The 14,653-nt window shown below is 44.7% G+C and overlaps 1 protein-coding gene across 27 annotated transcripts in view; it reads left to right on the forward strand.

Moving 5' to 3' along the window:
• The window catches only part of Ehmt1 (euchromatic histone lysine methyltransferase 1), a 175,318-nt gene that overhangs the window by 117,342 nt on the left and 43,323 nt on the right, over nt 1-14,653 (forward strand). For 23 of the 27 annotated variants that reach the window (XM_063228480.1, XM_063228503.1, XM_063228476.1 and 20 more), the window contains 5 exons: nt 2,376-2,519; nt 3,461-3,687; nt 5,067-5,240; nt 6,228-6,310; nt 7,272-7,378. The exons of 1 other annotated variant lie outside the window; for it this stretch is intronic. In XM_063228480.1, coding sequence (XP_063084550.1) covers nt 2,376-2,519; nt 3,461-3,687; nt 5,067-5,240; nt 6,228-6,310; nt 7,272-7,378 — 735 coding nt within the window. The remainder of the gene's footprint in view (nt 1-2,375; nt 2,520-3,460; nt 3,688-5,066; nt 5,241-6,227; nt 6,311-7,271; nt 7,379-14,653) is intronic. 3 more of the 27 variants (XM_063228590.1, XM_013155834.3, XM_013155835.3) reach the window with 1 other exon arrangement.

Below are 14,653 nucleotides of genomic sequence, written 5' to 3' on the forward strand. Positions count from 1 at the left end.
CATTCAGCTGAATCCAAAGCAGAAACAACATGGAGGGGTTTAGTGTAGGAATGGCACTCAACCAATGGCAGCCAGGAAAAGAGGAAGAAGAGAGAAGCCAGGAAAAAGAACACACCCTTCCAGCCTGTAACTTCAGTGACCTATACCCCTTCCACCAGACCTTCCCAAACAACACCCAAGCCACTGAACTTAACAAAGGATGCATCTATTCTGGGCACTCCATGTTCATATCACCTACACACAGGAGACTTTGGAGGACACTTTAGATTCAAACTGTAACAAAAGAAGTGGGAGCTCTTTTAGATGAGGCTGGCCAGGTGCTTTGTGTTGTTTGTGTCCTAGTAAATCAATGCAGAGAATCTTTGAACCCTGGATATTGGGTGCTCTGAGGAATTACTGCTTTTGTTTTGTATGAGGATAGTCTGAGGGGTATGTTAATAATACACTCTGAATTATTTAAGGGTAAAATAATGTGATTCCCGTAAATACTCCAGCCCATCTCTCCCTAACAAAAAGGTAAGGGAGAGTGCAAATGAAAATGGAGAATATTAGTTACTTTGGAAATTAGGATTAGGTGTGGGCTCATTGTACTTTGTCTCTGTTCTTGCAGTGTTTCTTAGTGGAATGTTTACTCATAAACATAAAACATAAACATAAAGCAATGAGACACTCTAAAATTGGTAGGAAGTCCATTGTAGTGATGAATGTGTTGGAGGGTCGAGCCTGGCATGCATAGTCATTTAGGTCTGCCTCATCCATTCCTCAAAAGCCAGCCCTGCCTCACTCTAATGTGAGGTCTTCAGTTTGGTAGTTCTAGTCTTCAGTTTGCTAGTTCCTGCATGCGGTCCATGAGCAAGGCAGGACAGTATTTGGCTTGCTTTCTGTCTTGTGATGATGTATGTGACCCCTTTCCTGTGTGGTCCTCCTTCACAATGTTCTCTGTCATATGTTCCTGGATGTCCCCCATTTCCCTTTCTATGAGATTTCTTTGGGGTTACCATGGGTGGTGGCATATTTATCTCCCTTATTCATTAGTTGTTTCTGTTTTCTCTGTCATTTCAACCCTAACTGGGTTTCACTGTTTACATAAATAATCTACGCTCATTGTAAAATTGAGATACTTAAATGCATGGCTGAAGAAGGAAGTACAAATTGTTTCTTATTCCAACATTGAGGTAACTGGTCATTGTAATTCACTATATTTTTGTACATATTTCCAGACTTTTTATGTATGAGCCCTGGGACATGTCTTAGTCTAGTGTAAACATTTTTATAAATCAGTTTCTATGAATGACCTGCACCCATAGGTCTTGACCAGAGGTGCAAAACAGAACCATTTGGTCATGTTAGAGAAGAATTAAACCTCCCTTAGATATACGTGCCCCGTTTTCTCCCTTCCAGTTTTTGTTGATAATGGGGTGATGGCCAAGTTGTCTTAAAAACAAAATGAGCAAAAAACTCCCTGGATGAGTCTAATACAATCTGAGTGGGTGTTGTTATTCTGGCAGGTCATGTATACCATCCAAGCCACTCATAGCTACAAAATACATTTGAGGCCTGACTGAATGGTGATATTTGTACAACAAAATAGAAGAATCCCAGAGGCTATTTGTTTCACATTTCCTTGATTATCAGAATATTCAAGCATTTAGTTATTTGTTTAGGGGGCATTTGTGGTAGTTCTTTTGTGAATTCCCATGCAGTTCTTTGCTTTTCTTGATGGGCTACTTTTTGTTTTCTTACTGGCTATCGGATAGCTTTGCACAGTAAACCAAGACCCTCTGCCTGTGCAGCATCCCCATTTGCCCAGCATGGCAAGCTGTGTCATCGTATCTCAGATGTCTTCACTCTGAAGCAGCCTCTGCTTCCACCATGACTGTCCTCAAATCCTGGTCCTCTTAGGACTTCCAGAGCCCTTGTCTCTCAAGCAGTCCCAGAGACTTTGTTGCTCTCTGTTTTCTGCATCTCAGCAGGGACCCTGTGTGCACTGGCTGCCCTGGACTACTTGAGTTCTCTACACCATCCTCTTGGTTGTCTCTGATGGCTTGGGCTGTCCTGCCTAGTATATAGTCATTGTTCTTTGACACCCAGCCCAGCCTTCCTATCTTCTTGATGGTTTCCTCTATTTTTGCCCAGGTTAAGCCTCTGGTTTTCTGAGAGTGATCACCTGACTGCCATCTTCCACAGGTGTGCAGAACACAGTGACTCCTTTTTGGGTTCTTGGTGCTGGCACGTGTATAGAGGTGCTCTGAACTTATCTTGAGTTTGGGCTTGTTCTTGGGCACCTCCCCATGTCGGGCATGTCCCAGGGCCCGTGGGTCGGAAAGCTGTGTTCTCATGGCTCTGTCACTGACCCTGGTCTTGTCTGATTGCAGTTGGGCCGGTGCACAAACAGCGTGGTCAAGTACGAGCTGATGCGCCCGTCCAACAAGGCACCACTCTTGGTGCTGTGTGAGGACCATCGGGGTCGCATGGTGAAACACCAGTGCTGTCCCGGCTGCGGCTACTTCTGCACAGCGGTAAGAGCCCAGCCACCATGGGCCTCTTGGGCCTCTGTCCTCTACAGAGGCCCAAACTGCCAGGCAGTTCATCCCAGGTCTGGGCCCCACGTGAGGAGGTACCCCGTGTTTCCCAAGTGCCCGCCACATCATGAGCTTTCTCACCATGGACATGTGCCTACTCTTCCTGTGTGGCTGGGGTGCCCTTGACTCCCCTTGCAGTGCCTGTGAACCTCTTTTCCTCTGAATGCAGAAGAGGGGCACAGCTCTAACCTTAATCAGACATCTGCATTCACCTGCAACAGGCTGCTCCTATGTTGCCCAACTGGGGCTCTGTACTAACCTTTACCCACAGCTGCAGGCACCTGCAGGCACCCTGCTACCCCTTTGTGACCTGGACCAGGAGCTTCCATTAGAGGCTTTTCTCTGAGCTTTACACATTGTGGCCTCCCCCCTCTCAAGACACCCTTTTTGTGCTTCCCATAAGAAAGAGAGGTGCTTCTCTGCATCTCGTCTCTCTGTTTTCTGGTGCTCATCTGCTTGTGCTCACTCACATGCCAGGAATGAGCCCTTCCCCTGTTTCAAGACTTTCGACCTGTCTGACCCCATCAGTCTTGTGGAACAGGGTCCTACCCAGTGGTCCTAATCTGGACAAGGACTTCTTGTGTACCTTCTTGCTCTAAGTGGCCAGACAGCGAGGACTCAGGTTTCTTGGTTGTGGGTGCCAGGTGGACAGTGAGATGGCTGCTGCTGGCCTCTGCTCTCTGGAAGCTATGGGGTTGAGGAAGAAGCTCTTTGTAGATACCATTCTTACTCCTTGCCAGCTGGGGACTGGACTAGCACCCGGCCATGGCTGCCGTACTTGCTCACTTACTTGGCCCAACTGGCTCAGTTGAGCTTTGTTTATTTTTCTGAGTATTAGCCCCAATTTTTGAAATTGATCTTCGCCTTCCTGTTTCTAGGGTAATTTTATGGAATGTCAGCCCGAGAGCAGCATCTCTCACCGTTTCCACAAGGATTGTGCCTCTCGCATCAACAATGCCAGCTACTGTCCCCACTGCGGGGAGGACACCTCCAAGGCCAAAGAGGTGACCATAGCAAAAGCAGACACCACCTCCACGGTGATGCCTGCCCCGGGACAGGAGAAGAGCTTGGTTGCCGAGGGCAGGGCCGACACGACCACTGGCAGGTACCTGCTGATGTGGCTCTGGCTGAGCTTCCACTTGGTGACCCTGAAGATACGTCAACTAGTTGTTGCTGGTTTCCACTGCTTTATCCAGAAGTCTCAGCTAACATTGTTGCTTGTAATTTCTGATCTTTACTGAACATTAGTTGAATATGGTGGCACACACCTGTAATTGCAGCTGCTTATGAGGCTGAGCAAGGAGGATTGCAAGTTTGAGTCCAGCCTGGCCAACTTGGCAAGACCCTGTCTCAAAATAAAAAACCAAAAGTAAAATGGGCTGGGGATGCAGCTCAAAGCAAAGGCTCTCATTAAGTCTAAAGTATTGCTACACCTGTGCACTGAGGTGTGCATGCATGCACACATACACAAATAGAAACATCAATGTTCATTTATTACTGTTTATAGATGGGTCTTATTTATTTATTTATTTGGTGTTTTGAGACAGGGTTTACTATCTAGCCAAGGCTGGCCTCAATATCACAGCTCCTGCCTCAGCGTCCTGAGTGCTACGATTACAGGTGTGTACCATCACATCCAGCTTTACGGGGATCTCTTTCAATTTGGTTTTGCAGGTTCATTTGCCTGTTTTGAACCAATTTTCTCACCAGCCTAATTGGGATGACTTTGTAATCTTTTGTCAGTAGCCCAGTCACTATAGGTAACTGTTGCAAAAAGCACCTGTTAGCTGCTACACATTGTTCCTATAGTACCCCTGGCAGCAGGCTCTCCAGTTGTTGCTAAAGGCAGGAAACACAGTCCAGAAGAGTAGAAGTACTCACACAGACACATGCACTTGTCTTCCAGAGAGAATCTTGCAGAAGCAGCTGCCAGGTCAGCAAGAGAATAAGAGAAACACAGCTGTCAGCATCTATCAGCCAAATCCTGCTAGGAAGGAGAGGAAGCAGAGAGCAGCAAAACCTATGAGCTACTCAGCACAGAAGAGACTAAACTTAGTGACTAGCAGTACTAGAAGAGAAACTAAATCTAGAGTGAAGGTCATTCAAGCGATGGTGATTGTGGAGACCTTAAATTAAGGCTTGCAGTATATCAATCCCTTCATAGTAATCATTGAACTTAGTGTATCTGGGTCACGGTTCTGGGGGTTTCTTTCTGCTGAGAGGGCAGTGGGCAGGGGTTGTGTAACTAGGAATTGTAGGAGTGTCATCTTGACTTTAAAGTTTGCAATTCTCAGGAATGAGGTTCTGAATTCTGGGTGCCTCTCCTGGGGCCAAGCTAGTAGTCATTTGACTGTCCATTATCTTCCCTTAAGAAGGGATGAGGGATAAATTGAAGCAGGTTGTTTGTGTTTTCATTGGTTTCCATGAGAAGGGAGCTTTTTTAAATGCCGAAACTCAACATTTCAATGATTTCCTCCCCTCAAGCACTGCTGCAGCCCTGCTCTCCGAGGACGACAAACCACAGAGCACAGCTCCCCAGGCGCCTGAGGGCTTTGATGCCACGGGGTCGGCTGGGCTGGTGAGGCAGACCTCTGGCCTTTCCCAGGGACCCGGGAAGGAAACCTTGGAGAGTGCTCTGATTGCTTTGGACTCAGAAAAGTAAGAGCTGGTCTGCATTGTAGAGGTGGCTCGAGGCTTGTGTTCTGTCCTGGAGTCATGTGTACATTTCATCTTTGGAATAACACTGTTGGTCAGAACAAGTCTTTACACTGTTTGGGGAAGTTATAAGTTTTGGTCTTCCTTGTCATGCTGAGTCAGTACTGTCCTGTGAGCTTTGAAGACATGCTGGGTGAATCACCTGCACACCCTAATGCAGACACTGCTGTGTGAGGGTGGAGTGGGACCTCTGCTGCTTTGGGCTTGCTGGGGCATACTTGTCCTACTGTCCCAAGACAGCCTCACCTGCCTTAGGGAGGCTGAGGGGACCACTGCACCAAGCCCACCCTCTTCCAGGGAGAGAGTGACATGTGTACTCTTCAGCCTAACAAAAATTCTGGTATTGCTAAATCCCTTGTCCTGATCTTCCTGGTGCTGGGTAGCCTCTCCCTGTAACTTTCTATTGTCTCTCTCTAGCCTGGTCTCTGAGCTTGTCCTTAGCACTGGCTTTCTGTCCGTCTGATGGCCACTCTCCCTGCCCACTGACCATGCCCTGGCTGTTACCTTAGTTATTAAGCAGCAGACAGGACATCATCATCTGCCTGGGCCCTTTCTCACTGCTAGAGGCTGGCTGTGCTGCTCAGTGATAGCTCTATGACCCATGCAAGACTGAGTTGCAGGTGCAACCTTGTTGCTGCGCTAAGTGTGGGTCATTGGTTCCCTGGGCTTTCCTTGGCCTATGCAGCAGCAACTCTGTTGTGTGTTCTGGGTCCTGGTGTTGCATCGTGAGTGGCCTTATTTGCAGCATTCTCATGCTGTGGCTAAGAAGACAATGGCTGGTTTTACCCCTGTGAGTTGCTTTGAGACCGGTGGCCCTGGTGTGCTTGATTGGAGGAGTGGACAGGGAGCCCTTGCTCCACACCTTCAGTTCGCCAGTGGGATGAGGCCTGACCCAGCCTGTGCTGACTGCTGTCCTCTGCTTCCCTGCAGACCCAAGAAGCTTCGCTTCCACCCGAAGCAGCTGTACTTCTCGGCCAGGCAGGGTGAGCTGCAGAAAGTGCTCCTGATGCTAGGTGAGTCTGTGGCAGGAAGAGCAGAGCTTCTGCATTGCCCCTTTATCCTGAGTCTGATCTTGTATTCTCTGTTCAGAAGTCTCTGGTTCCTCTGATAGTGAAAAGAGGTGCCCACTGCAGTTCAGGCTGTTTGTGATGCTCATATTCACTTGCTCGTGGTAATAGAAATACTCTCTGTGCATTCATAATTTTAAAAAAGGAATTTGGTATGTGATTATAAGTCAGACAAAAGCAGATCTGAGAAGGGCATATTAGGTGGGGCTCTGTTGGGACCTGTGGTGAGGAGGGAGCTGAACTGTCTTCTGACAGGGAGCACTGTGCCCGCTGTGCCACTGTGGTCCTGGGTGTGTTCCCACCCTGTGCTTCCTGACAGGTGGACCCTCCCAGCTCTATGCTTTCAGTAACCTAGGGAGCCTACTTGTGCTCATACATAACTCTAGGCCCGATCCCTCTGAAGTTTGTCTTTTTGGAGTTGTCAAATATGAAGAGCCCTTTGCTGGCAGAACATCATGAAAGAAACTAAAGTTTGCTCTGAAAAGAGAGGTTTGTTTAATTTTAATTAAAATAGCAACTTCACTGACTTCCCTTAGATTTCATACAGTGTTAAATTTCTCACCAGTACATGGTACATGGTCTCTTGGCCAAATGTACAGACGTATGCTCATGGGGCTTGTGTTGAAGCCTTGCTCCTGCCCTTGTTAGTGTTCTCACAGGTGTGAGGGTAACTATGACCAGGAACGCTCAAGAACCTCCAGGAAGGGCCATGAAGCAGCAAGTGTGTTGTCTTGTGAATCCAAGTGGGACCTGGCTTGTGCACCACATGAGCATGGTGATGTGGTGGGCTCTGGCTTGCCCCTGGAGCTGCCCGCTTATCTCAGGATGTCTGTGTGTAGGCACTGCCAGCCACTGTGAGCATCTGAAGCGCACATGACGCCATTAGTAAAACCATGTTTGTTCACAGTGGATGGAATCGACCCCAACTTCAAAATGGAGCACCAGAACAAGCGCTCCCCATTGCACGCTGCGGCGGAGGCTGGCCACGTGGACATCTGCCACATGCTGGTTCAGGTTCGGAGGGTGGTTTTCCCAGACCTCTTCCCTGGCTATTGGTCATAGCGAAGTGACCCTGGATTTTAACACGGCCACAGTGGTGTGGTGGTGTATGGTGCCACCAGAACGTGGCCTGCCTGTCCTTCCGTGCCTAGTTCCAGCATTTTGTCTCATTTTTGCTGTTGTGTTAACAGCCATATGTCTCTGCTGCTGATCCTCAATTTATTTTTCAGTTTTAGCTTAGTTGTAGTTTTAAAAATATTTACTCATTGCCTGCACAGAGGATAAGGGTTTTTCTGAGTCCAGATCTACTCTCCCCTCCCCAGGATCTGGGTATTCTCCTTCAGTGTTAATATTGTATCTAGAATTGGCTTTAATTATGATTGTGGAAGTGCTTTCTTAAGAAATGTCTCTATCTTTAATTGACACATAGTAACTGCACATGTTTATGGAGTACAGTGTGTTTTTTCATACATGTGCACAAAGTGTGTTGATCATATTGAGGTGGATGACTTATCTGTTAGCTCAGACATCTATTTGTGTTGAGAGCATTTAAAATCTTCTCTGAGCTCTTCTGAAATATTCAGTTAATTATGTCAATCGCAGTTTCCTTACAGTGCTGTGGAACACTGAAGTTATTTTTCCTAGGTAGCTGCACCTTACACTCATGGTCACCTTCCTATTATCCCTCCCTTCCTATTCCTCCCATCCTCTGATAGCTACTATTCTGTCGTTTATAGCCATATGTAAGTGAGGACAGGAAGTATTTTTTTGTCTTGCCTATTTTACTTTACACGGTGTCCTCTAATTCCATCATGCTGCTGCAAATGGAAGGGCTTTCATTTTTCTTCATGGCTAATTCACTGTGTATGTTTACCACAATGTCTCTGTCCACTTTTCTGAGAATACCACCTGAGTGGACTTTACGTCTTGGCTGTTGGGAGCAGGCCTGCAGTAATACGCAAGTGCAGATTTCTCTACGTTTGTTCCTTCCTTTCTTTTTTCCCTTACTGGGATCTTCACAGTGGGCTATATCCCCAGGGATTTTGAGGCAAGATCTTGCTAAGTTGCCCAGGCTGGACTTAAACTTGTGGTCCTCCTGCCTCAGACTTCCAGAATGCTGGGATTGCAAGAGTGTGCCACCTTGACTGGCTCATTTTTAGTTTTTTAAACTTTCATCCTGTCTTTCACATTGTCTGCTAACATACATAACAATGTGTGAAAGTTCTGCTTGCTAAACATTCTCACCAGCCTGCTTTTTTCTTTCTTTCCTCTTTTTTTTTTTTTTTTTTTGGTACTGGGGATCGAACTCACAACTGTGCGCTTGCAAGGCAGGCGCGTATACTGTTGAGCTAAATCCCCAGCCCATGGATTTGGGGAGGGGGGGCTGTTGAGTTGTTTGAGTTCCTTATATAGTCTGGAAATCAACTCTTTGTTGGATGACTATTTTACAAATAAGTTTCTTTATATTGTAGGTTGCCCCTGCCTCTTTATCTGGAGGGGGAGGTCTTTTTGAGACAGGGTCTCACTCTGCAGTTCAGGCTGGCCTTGAACTCACTTTGTAGCCCAGGCTGGCCCCTATCTTGTAATAATCCTCGTGCCTCAGCCTCCTGAATGCTAGGGTTACAGGCATGTGCCGCCATGTTTGACATATCGTGTAGGTTGTCTATTAAACTCTACTGATTATTTCTTTTGCTGTTCAGAAGCTTTTTGGTTTGACATAATCTCCATTGTCAGTTCTTGGATATCCAAAAATCTTTGCCAAAGCCAGTATCTTGAAACATTTGCTCTGTGTTTTCTCCTAGAAGTTTGATAGTTTTAGTTGCTACATTTCTTACTGAAGAGGCTGTCCTTAGTCCAATGTATGTTTCTTGATGCTTTTGTCAAAATCAGGAACTTTCAGCCCCATCAATAAATGTATGAATTTGTTTGTAGATTCCCTGTTCTGTTCTGTTGGTCTGTGTGTTAGTTTTTAGGCCAGTCCCATGATGTTTGGGTCCTGTGACTCTGCAGTGTGTCTTAAAGGCAGGTATGTGATACCTGAAGCTTTATTATTTTTGCTCAAGTTTTTTTTTTGGGTATTAGGGCTTTTTGGGGTTCCATACAAATTTTATTTTATTTATTTATTTATTTTGGTATTAGGATTGAACTCACGACCTTGTGCTTGCCAGGCAGGCACTTATGCTGCTCAGCTAAATCCCCAGCCCTCCGTACAAATTTTAGGAGTGTTATTTTTAATTTCCATGAAGAAATGGAAATTTGATAGGACTGGTAATTTGATTGGAATTGCACTGAATCTGTACATTGCTTTTGATGTACTATTTTATCAATATTCTTTGGATTTATGTACATTACAGAGATCTTTCTAGTTTTTTGTTTTGTTTCTTTTTCTTTCAAGATTTTAACTTTTTTCCCATTTTTATTTTTGTTAGTATATGTTTGCAGTACACAGTGTTGCATTTCTTGTGTGGAGTTGGTACATGTACATAGCAATCTTAATTTCTTTTCATCCCTCCCCCTGCCTTCCTTCTTCCATCTGTTTTTCCCTTCCTGTTTTGTAAAAGGCCTGTGTTTTATTTCCTACTGTCTATCTCGTATGTTCCTCTTCATTGATGAGTGCATTCTTTTGCAGTTTCATTAACTTGCTCCATGGTGTTTATTTTCTAGTTTGTGTCTGGTTATGCCCTCTGATTCCCATTTCTCAATCTTGCTTCAGTCCATGTGACTCTTTTATAAAACTACTTTCTGTACCTCTTTCTCAGTTTCCTTTTTTTAAAGTTTCTTTTTTTTTTTTTATAATTAGTAGAGCACATATTTGTCATACATATTGAACACATTCATTATAGGGAATTTGTACATGTATATGATGTATCTTCATTCTTTTTCTTCCCTATTCCTCTTGCTTCCTTTCAACTTTTCTTCCCTTTCCCATTTATAAAAATCTTTGTTTCCATTTTTTCCCTTCTATCCTTTTTTTTTTTTTTTTTAATCGGTACCGGTGATCGAACTCATGATCGTCTCTTGCAAGGCAGGTGTTTATGCCGCTGAGCTAAATCCCCAGCCCCCTTTATTCTTTTTTTATTGGTACATTTTACATATCTGTGGTAGTAACATTCATCACAGGGAATATGTACCCGTACATGATGTATCTTGCTTTTTCTTTTTTTCTCATTCTCTTCCCCTCCCTTCAGCTGCTCTTTGTTTACAAAAGCTTTGTTTCCCTTTTTTCCTTCTTCCATTCTTTGTTTCCTTTTACCTTCCTCCTCTCATTTGTTCCCCTTTCCATTCGAACATGGTCTTCCTACTTCCCAATATCTATCCTCCATAATGTTCCTTATTTACCTTTTGGATTTCTCACACAAAAGAAATAAACTTGTATATCTGATTTATTTCACTTAAGATTATGATCTTGAGGGATATCCATTTTCCTACAAATGATTCATTTATCCTTCTTATGGCAGTGTTCCACTGCGTATAAGCACCACATTTTACTTATCACTCATCTTTTGATATGCATATGGGCTATTTCCAAGATCTGGCTATTATAAACTGTGCTGCTGTAAACATGGGTGTGCATACATCACTGTGGTATGGTACTTTTAACTCTTGGGAAGATACCTAGAAAGAGAACAGCTCGGTCAAATAAAACCTGTAGTTTTAGTTTTTTGAGGAATCTCTATAGTGATTTTGATAGTGGTTGTACCAGTTTACACTCAAACCAGCAATCGAGAATGGTTCCTTTTCCTCTCAGCAGCATTTCTTACTGATCGATTTCTTGATAATAGTTATTAATTCTGATGCTCATTTTTGGTTTGGGTCTTTAAATTTAGAGGGGTCTTTTTTTTTAAAAGTTCTCTTCTATTTCCTTTATCAGTGTGTGTAATTTTTATTGTGGAGCTTCTTCACCTCTTTGGTTAAAATTATTCTTAGGCATTTTATTTGTTTGGAGCTAAAATAAATGGGATTGATTTCTCAATCTTTTTTGGGAGTTTCATTTTTATTGTATAAGAAAGATTTTGGTGTATCTGCCAGCCTTGTTGATATCATATCTAACAGATTTTTTTTTGGTGGAGACTTCAGCTTTTAAAAATTAATTAGTTAATTAATTAATTTGAGGCTGGTTGTTGCTGTGTAGCTCAGGGTGATTTCAAACTTGCTATGTAACCCAAGCTGGCCTTGAACTCAGGATTCTCCTGCCTTAGCCTCCTGAGTGCTGGTTTACTTGCCTCTACCACCATGCCTAGCTTGGGTTTTTCGACCTAATTTTGCTAGGTGTCGTATTCTTAGTTGGCAGTTTTATTCTTTCACCACTCCAAAGATATCCAATACTCTTCTGGCTTGCAGAGTTTCTGCTAAGAAGTCTGTTGCTCTCGCAGGAATTTCCTTGTATGTGACTTGGCACTTTTGCCGCGTTTAGCATTCTCTCTCTGCCTTGTACTCTTGACAGCTGGACTGCAACAAGTCTTGGCAAGGAGCTTTATTGTTTGAATCTTTTAGAGTTTCTTTCAATCTAGATGTTCATATCTTCCCCGAGGTTGTTAAGATTTTAAACATTTCATTGAATGGGTTTCCTCTACTTTTTCTCTTCCTTTGTTCTCTGGAAAAAGAATCCATTCTTGTAAAGTTTTGCTCTTTTAATAGTGTTCCATAAAATTTCAAAGGTTTATTTGTTCTTTTAAATGTGTATGCATGTGTGTGTATTTCCCTGACTGTATTGTTTCAAGACTAAAAGCTTAGAAATTCTCCTGCAGAGACTTCTTAAGGCTGAGTCCCCTTGTTTACATAGTGTGCTTTGTCAGAAATGTACAGTCGTTGTGAGTTTGCCGTGGTTGAGTTGATGTCAGTTTCTTCCTGTCCTCTGTCCAGATTGCAGTGCTCTCCTTGTTCACACTCTTGGGTGATGCTTGCTGATACTCCCTGAGAAGGCCCTTTTTGACAGTCTTTCATGACCCTGGCTGGGCCATTTTCCAGATGTCACACAAAGTCTGATATATTCTGACTTCTGATCCTCTTGTGTGACCTTTACTTCTAGAAGCTTTGATAACTGTCCTTAAGCTCTTTGGGTCTGAAGTCCATACTTTCCTGTTCTTTAGGGCATTGAGGTGTCCCATCCATGTAAGAGTCCATGGCCTTTGGTCCTGTTTTTTCAGATGGCTGACAACACCCTCAAGCTGTCTCCTGTTGGGCTCTGTCCTCCAGGGTGTGGCCCTCTGCACTGATGCTGAGGTCATTTTCTGTCTGCTGGTTGTACTTTTTTGACTTGTCCTCAACTCAGCTCTGACTGCTGGGGGATATTAATCTGTACTCTCACACTGAGAGCCCTTTCCTACTCTTGACTGCTCTATATTACAGCCTCTTTCTTCTCCCTGTTTCCTTGAAGGTATTGCTAATGGTCACTCAGAAGCTCTAGGCTGACATACAAAGCCCTGTGAGGTGAGGAGTTGAGGGCAGGGAATGAGGTCTGACAAGCTAGGGACGTGGAGGCAGTCCTGGCTGAGGGGTGGGCCACACAGGAGGGAGTGCTGAGGGAGTTTCACAGGTTTTACTAGGAACTGGTGCCTTGTAGGGCAGGGCATCCCACCTGAGAAGCCATGAGCATGTAGGTCTTGTATCTTAGCCGAGGATCAAGTGACAGTCCAGGAAGTGTGGGCCACATGGGGCACAGGCACAGCAGAGATAGAGGCCAGTGGTCTCCAGATCTTGGGACAATCTGTCTCCCATGGTGAGTTTAGCATCTTCTGAAGGACTTTTCTGCTGGACCTAGAGTTCCAGCTGGTAGTTACTGATCATGATTCCATTGTTGTCCACGGATTTCCATTTGTAAGAACTAGCTTGTCGTTCCTCTAGATGACACTATTTTTTCCTTGCTTCGTTTTAAAAACACTAAGGGGCTGAGCATTAGCTCAGTGGCAGAGTGTGTACTGAATACACACAGTACTCTTAGGTTCAGTCTCCAACACACACATACTCAACCTAAAGTCAGTAAATAAGCATATGTCTATGCCACGTGTGTGGAGAAACCCATAAGATGTCCTGCCATTGTAAGGTGGACTCAGCGCTGCTTCCCCAAGGCTCCTTACCGTGAGGATCACATCTGCCTGTCTCCTTGGCTGTACCACCCCTAAGCACTATTGTTTACTTTTGTCTATTTTAACCTTTATGATACTCAAGATGTACAGTTCTGACTCTTTGTATGCAGCTTCTTTTAGTACCAAAAACAAAAGCGGGAACCGAATGAGTGCATGCAAAATCAGGGAGGCTCAGTGGAGACAAATGTCCAGGTAGTGACATCAGGATCCCATTCCATCTTTGCCACAGGCCGTGGATACACAGTGACTTTGTCCTTGAGAAGCTGTGTGAGCTCTGTTCTGTTTCCAGCAAACCCAGTGAGCCTGAGTGTTGCAAATCATCCAATATATGGAGGAACCCTATATATGTAGGAGTCCTTTAGCTTCTTTCAGTGGAAGATCTGACTGACCTGGCCCATTTAAGCTTATTCAGTTTCTAGCCTGTTGCTTGATCAGATTTCAGCTGCCAAGCTTCCTGTTATTGACCTTAAGGTGTGTGTGTGTGTGTGTGTGTGTGTGTGTGTGTGTGTGTTCTCTTAGAAGTTAAAGCCATTTTCCTGAGATTTCTCAAAGAGAGAAAATAGAAGTTTTTTCTAGTGTCTCAGAATCCAAGAGTGGGATTTCTCCTGTTCGCAGCATTTGTGGCTCTGGCCAGACGTCTAGCAAAGGCTGATGGTGATCTTCTGTGTTCTTGGGTCCTTTCCCCTGGACCCATCGAAGCTGGACTGACCACTGGTGCCGATCTGTACTTGGTTTTGAGTGGAGCATCCTGCAGGGGAGAGAGTCTGTGGGAGTGTGTTCTCCTGAGAGGTTTTTCTGGAGTCTAAGAGCCCTTGTTTTGTTCTGCAAGCCCCAGCTGTTTGTGACTAGAGGGAAGAAGCTCATCAGAGTATTTGTGTTCCATGCTTAGTAGCTATGTGGTCAGGGTTGCTGCCTAGGGTAGTGCACATGGAAAACACCCTGGTATGGCAGGAAACATTTCTCTGGCACTGATCTGGAGTCCACCCAACCTTTGCCAGTGCTGTAGATACCCATGATCTTACTCCCGGACTAACAGGCTCCAACGATCATTCAGGGAGCATCATTGTGTTCCAGTGTTATGAGCCTATGGGCTTCTCCCCACTAGTGGAGCTGTCTTTCCCAGCCCTAATGTGGGTCTTGTCACCTCTGCTATCCTGGCACTCTTTGTCCTTTTTGGATGGTGTACCTGCTGTGTCTGAGTCCT

The sequence above is a fragment of the Cavia porcellus genome, unplaced genomic scaffold (genome assembly GCF_034190915.1).
Source record: "Cavia porcellus strain 051 isolate PalLab524CR breed Dunkin Hartley unplaced genomic scaffold, mCavPor4.1 scaffold_1, whole genome shotgun sequence".
NCBI classification, from domain to species: Eukaryota; Metazoa; Chordata; class Mammalia; order Rodentia; family Caviidae; genus Cavia; species Cavia porcellus.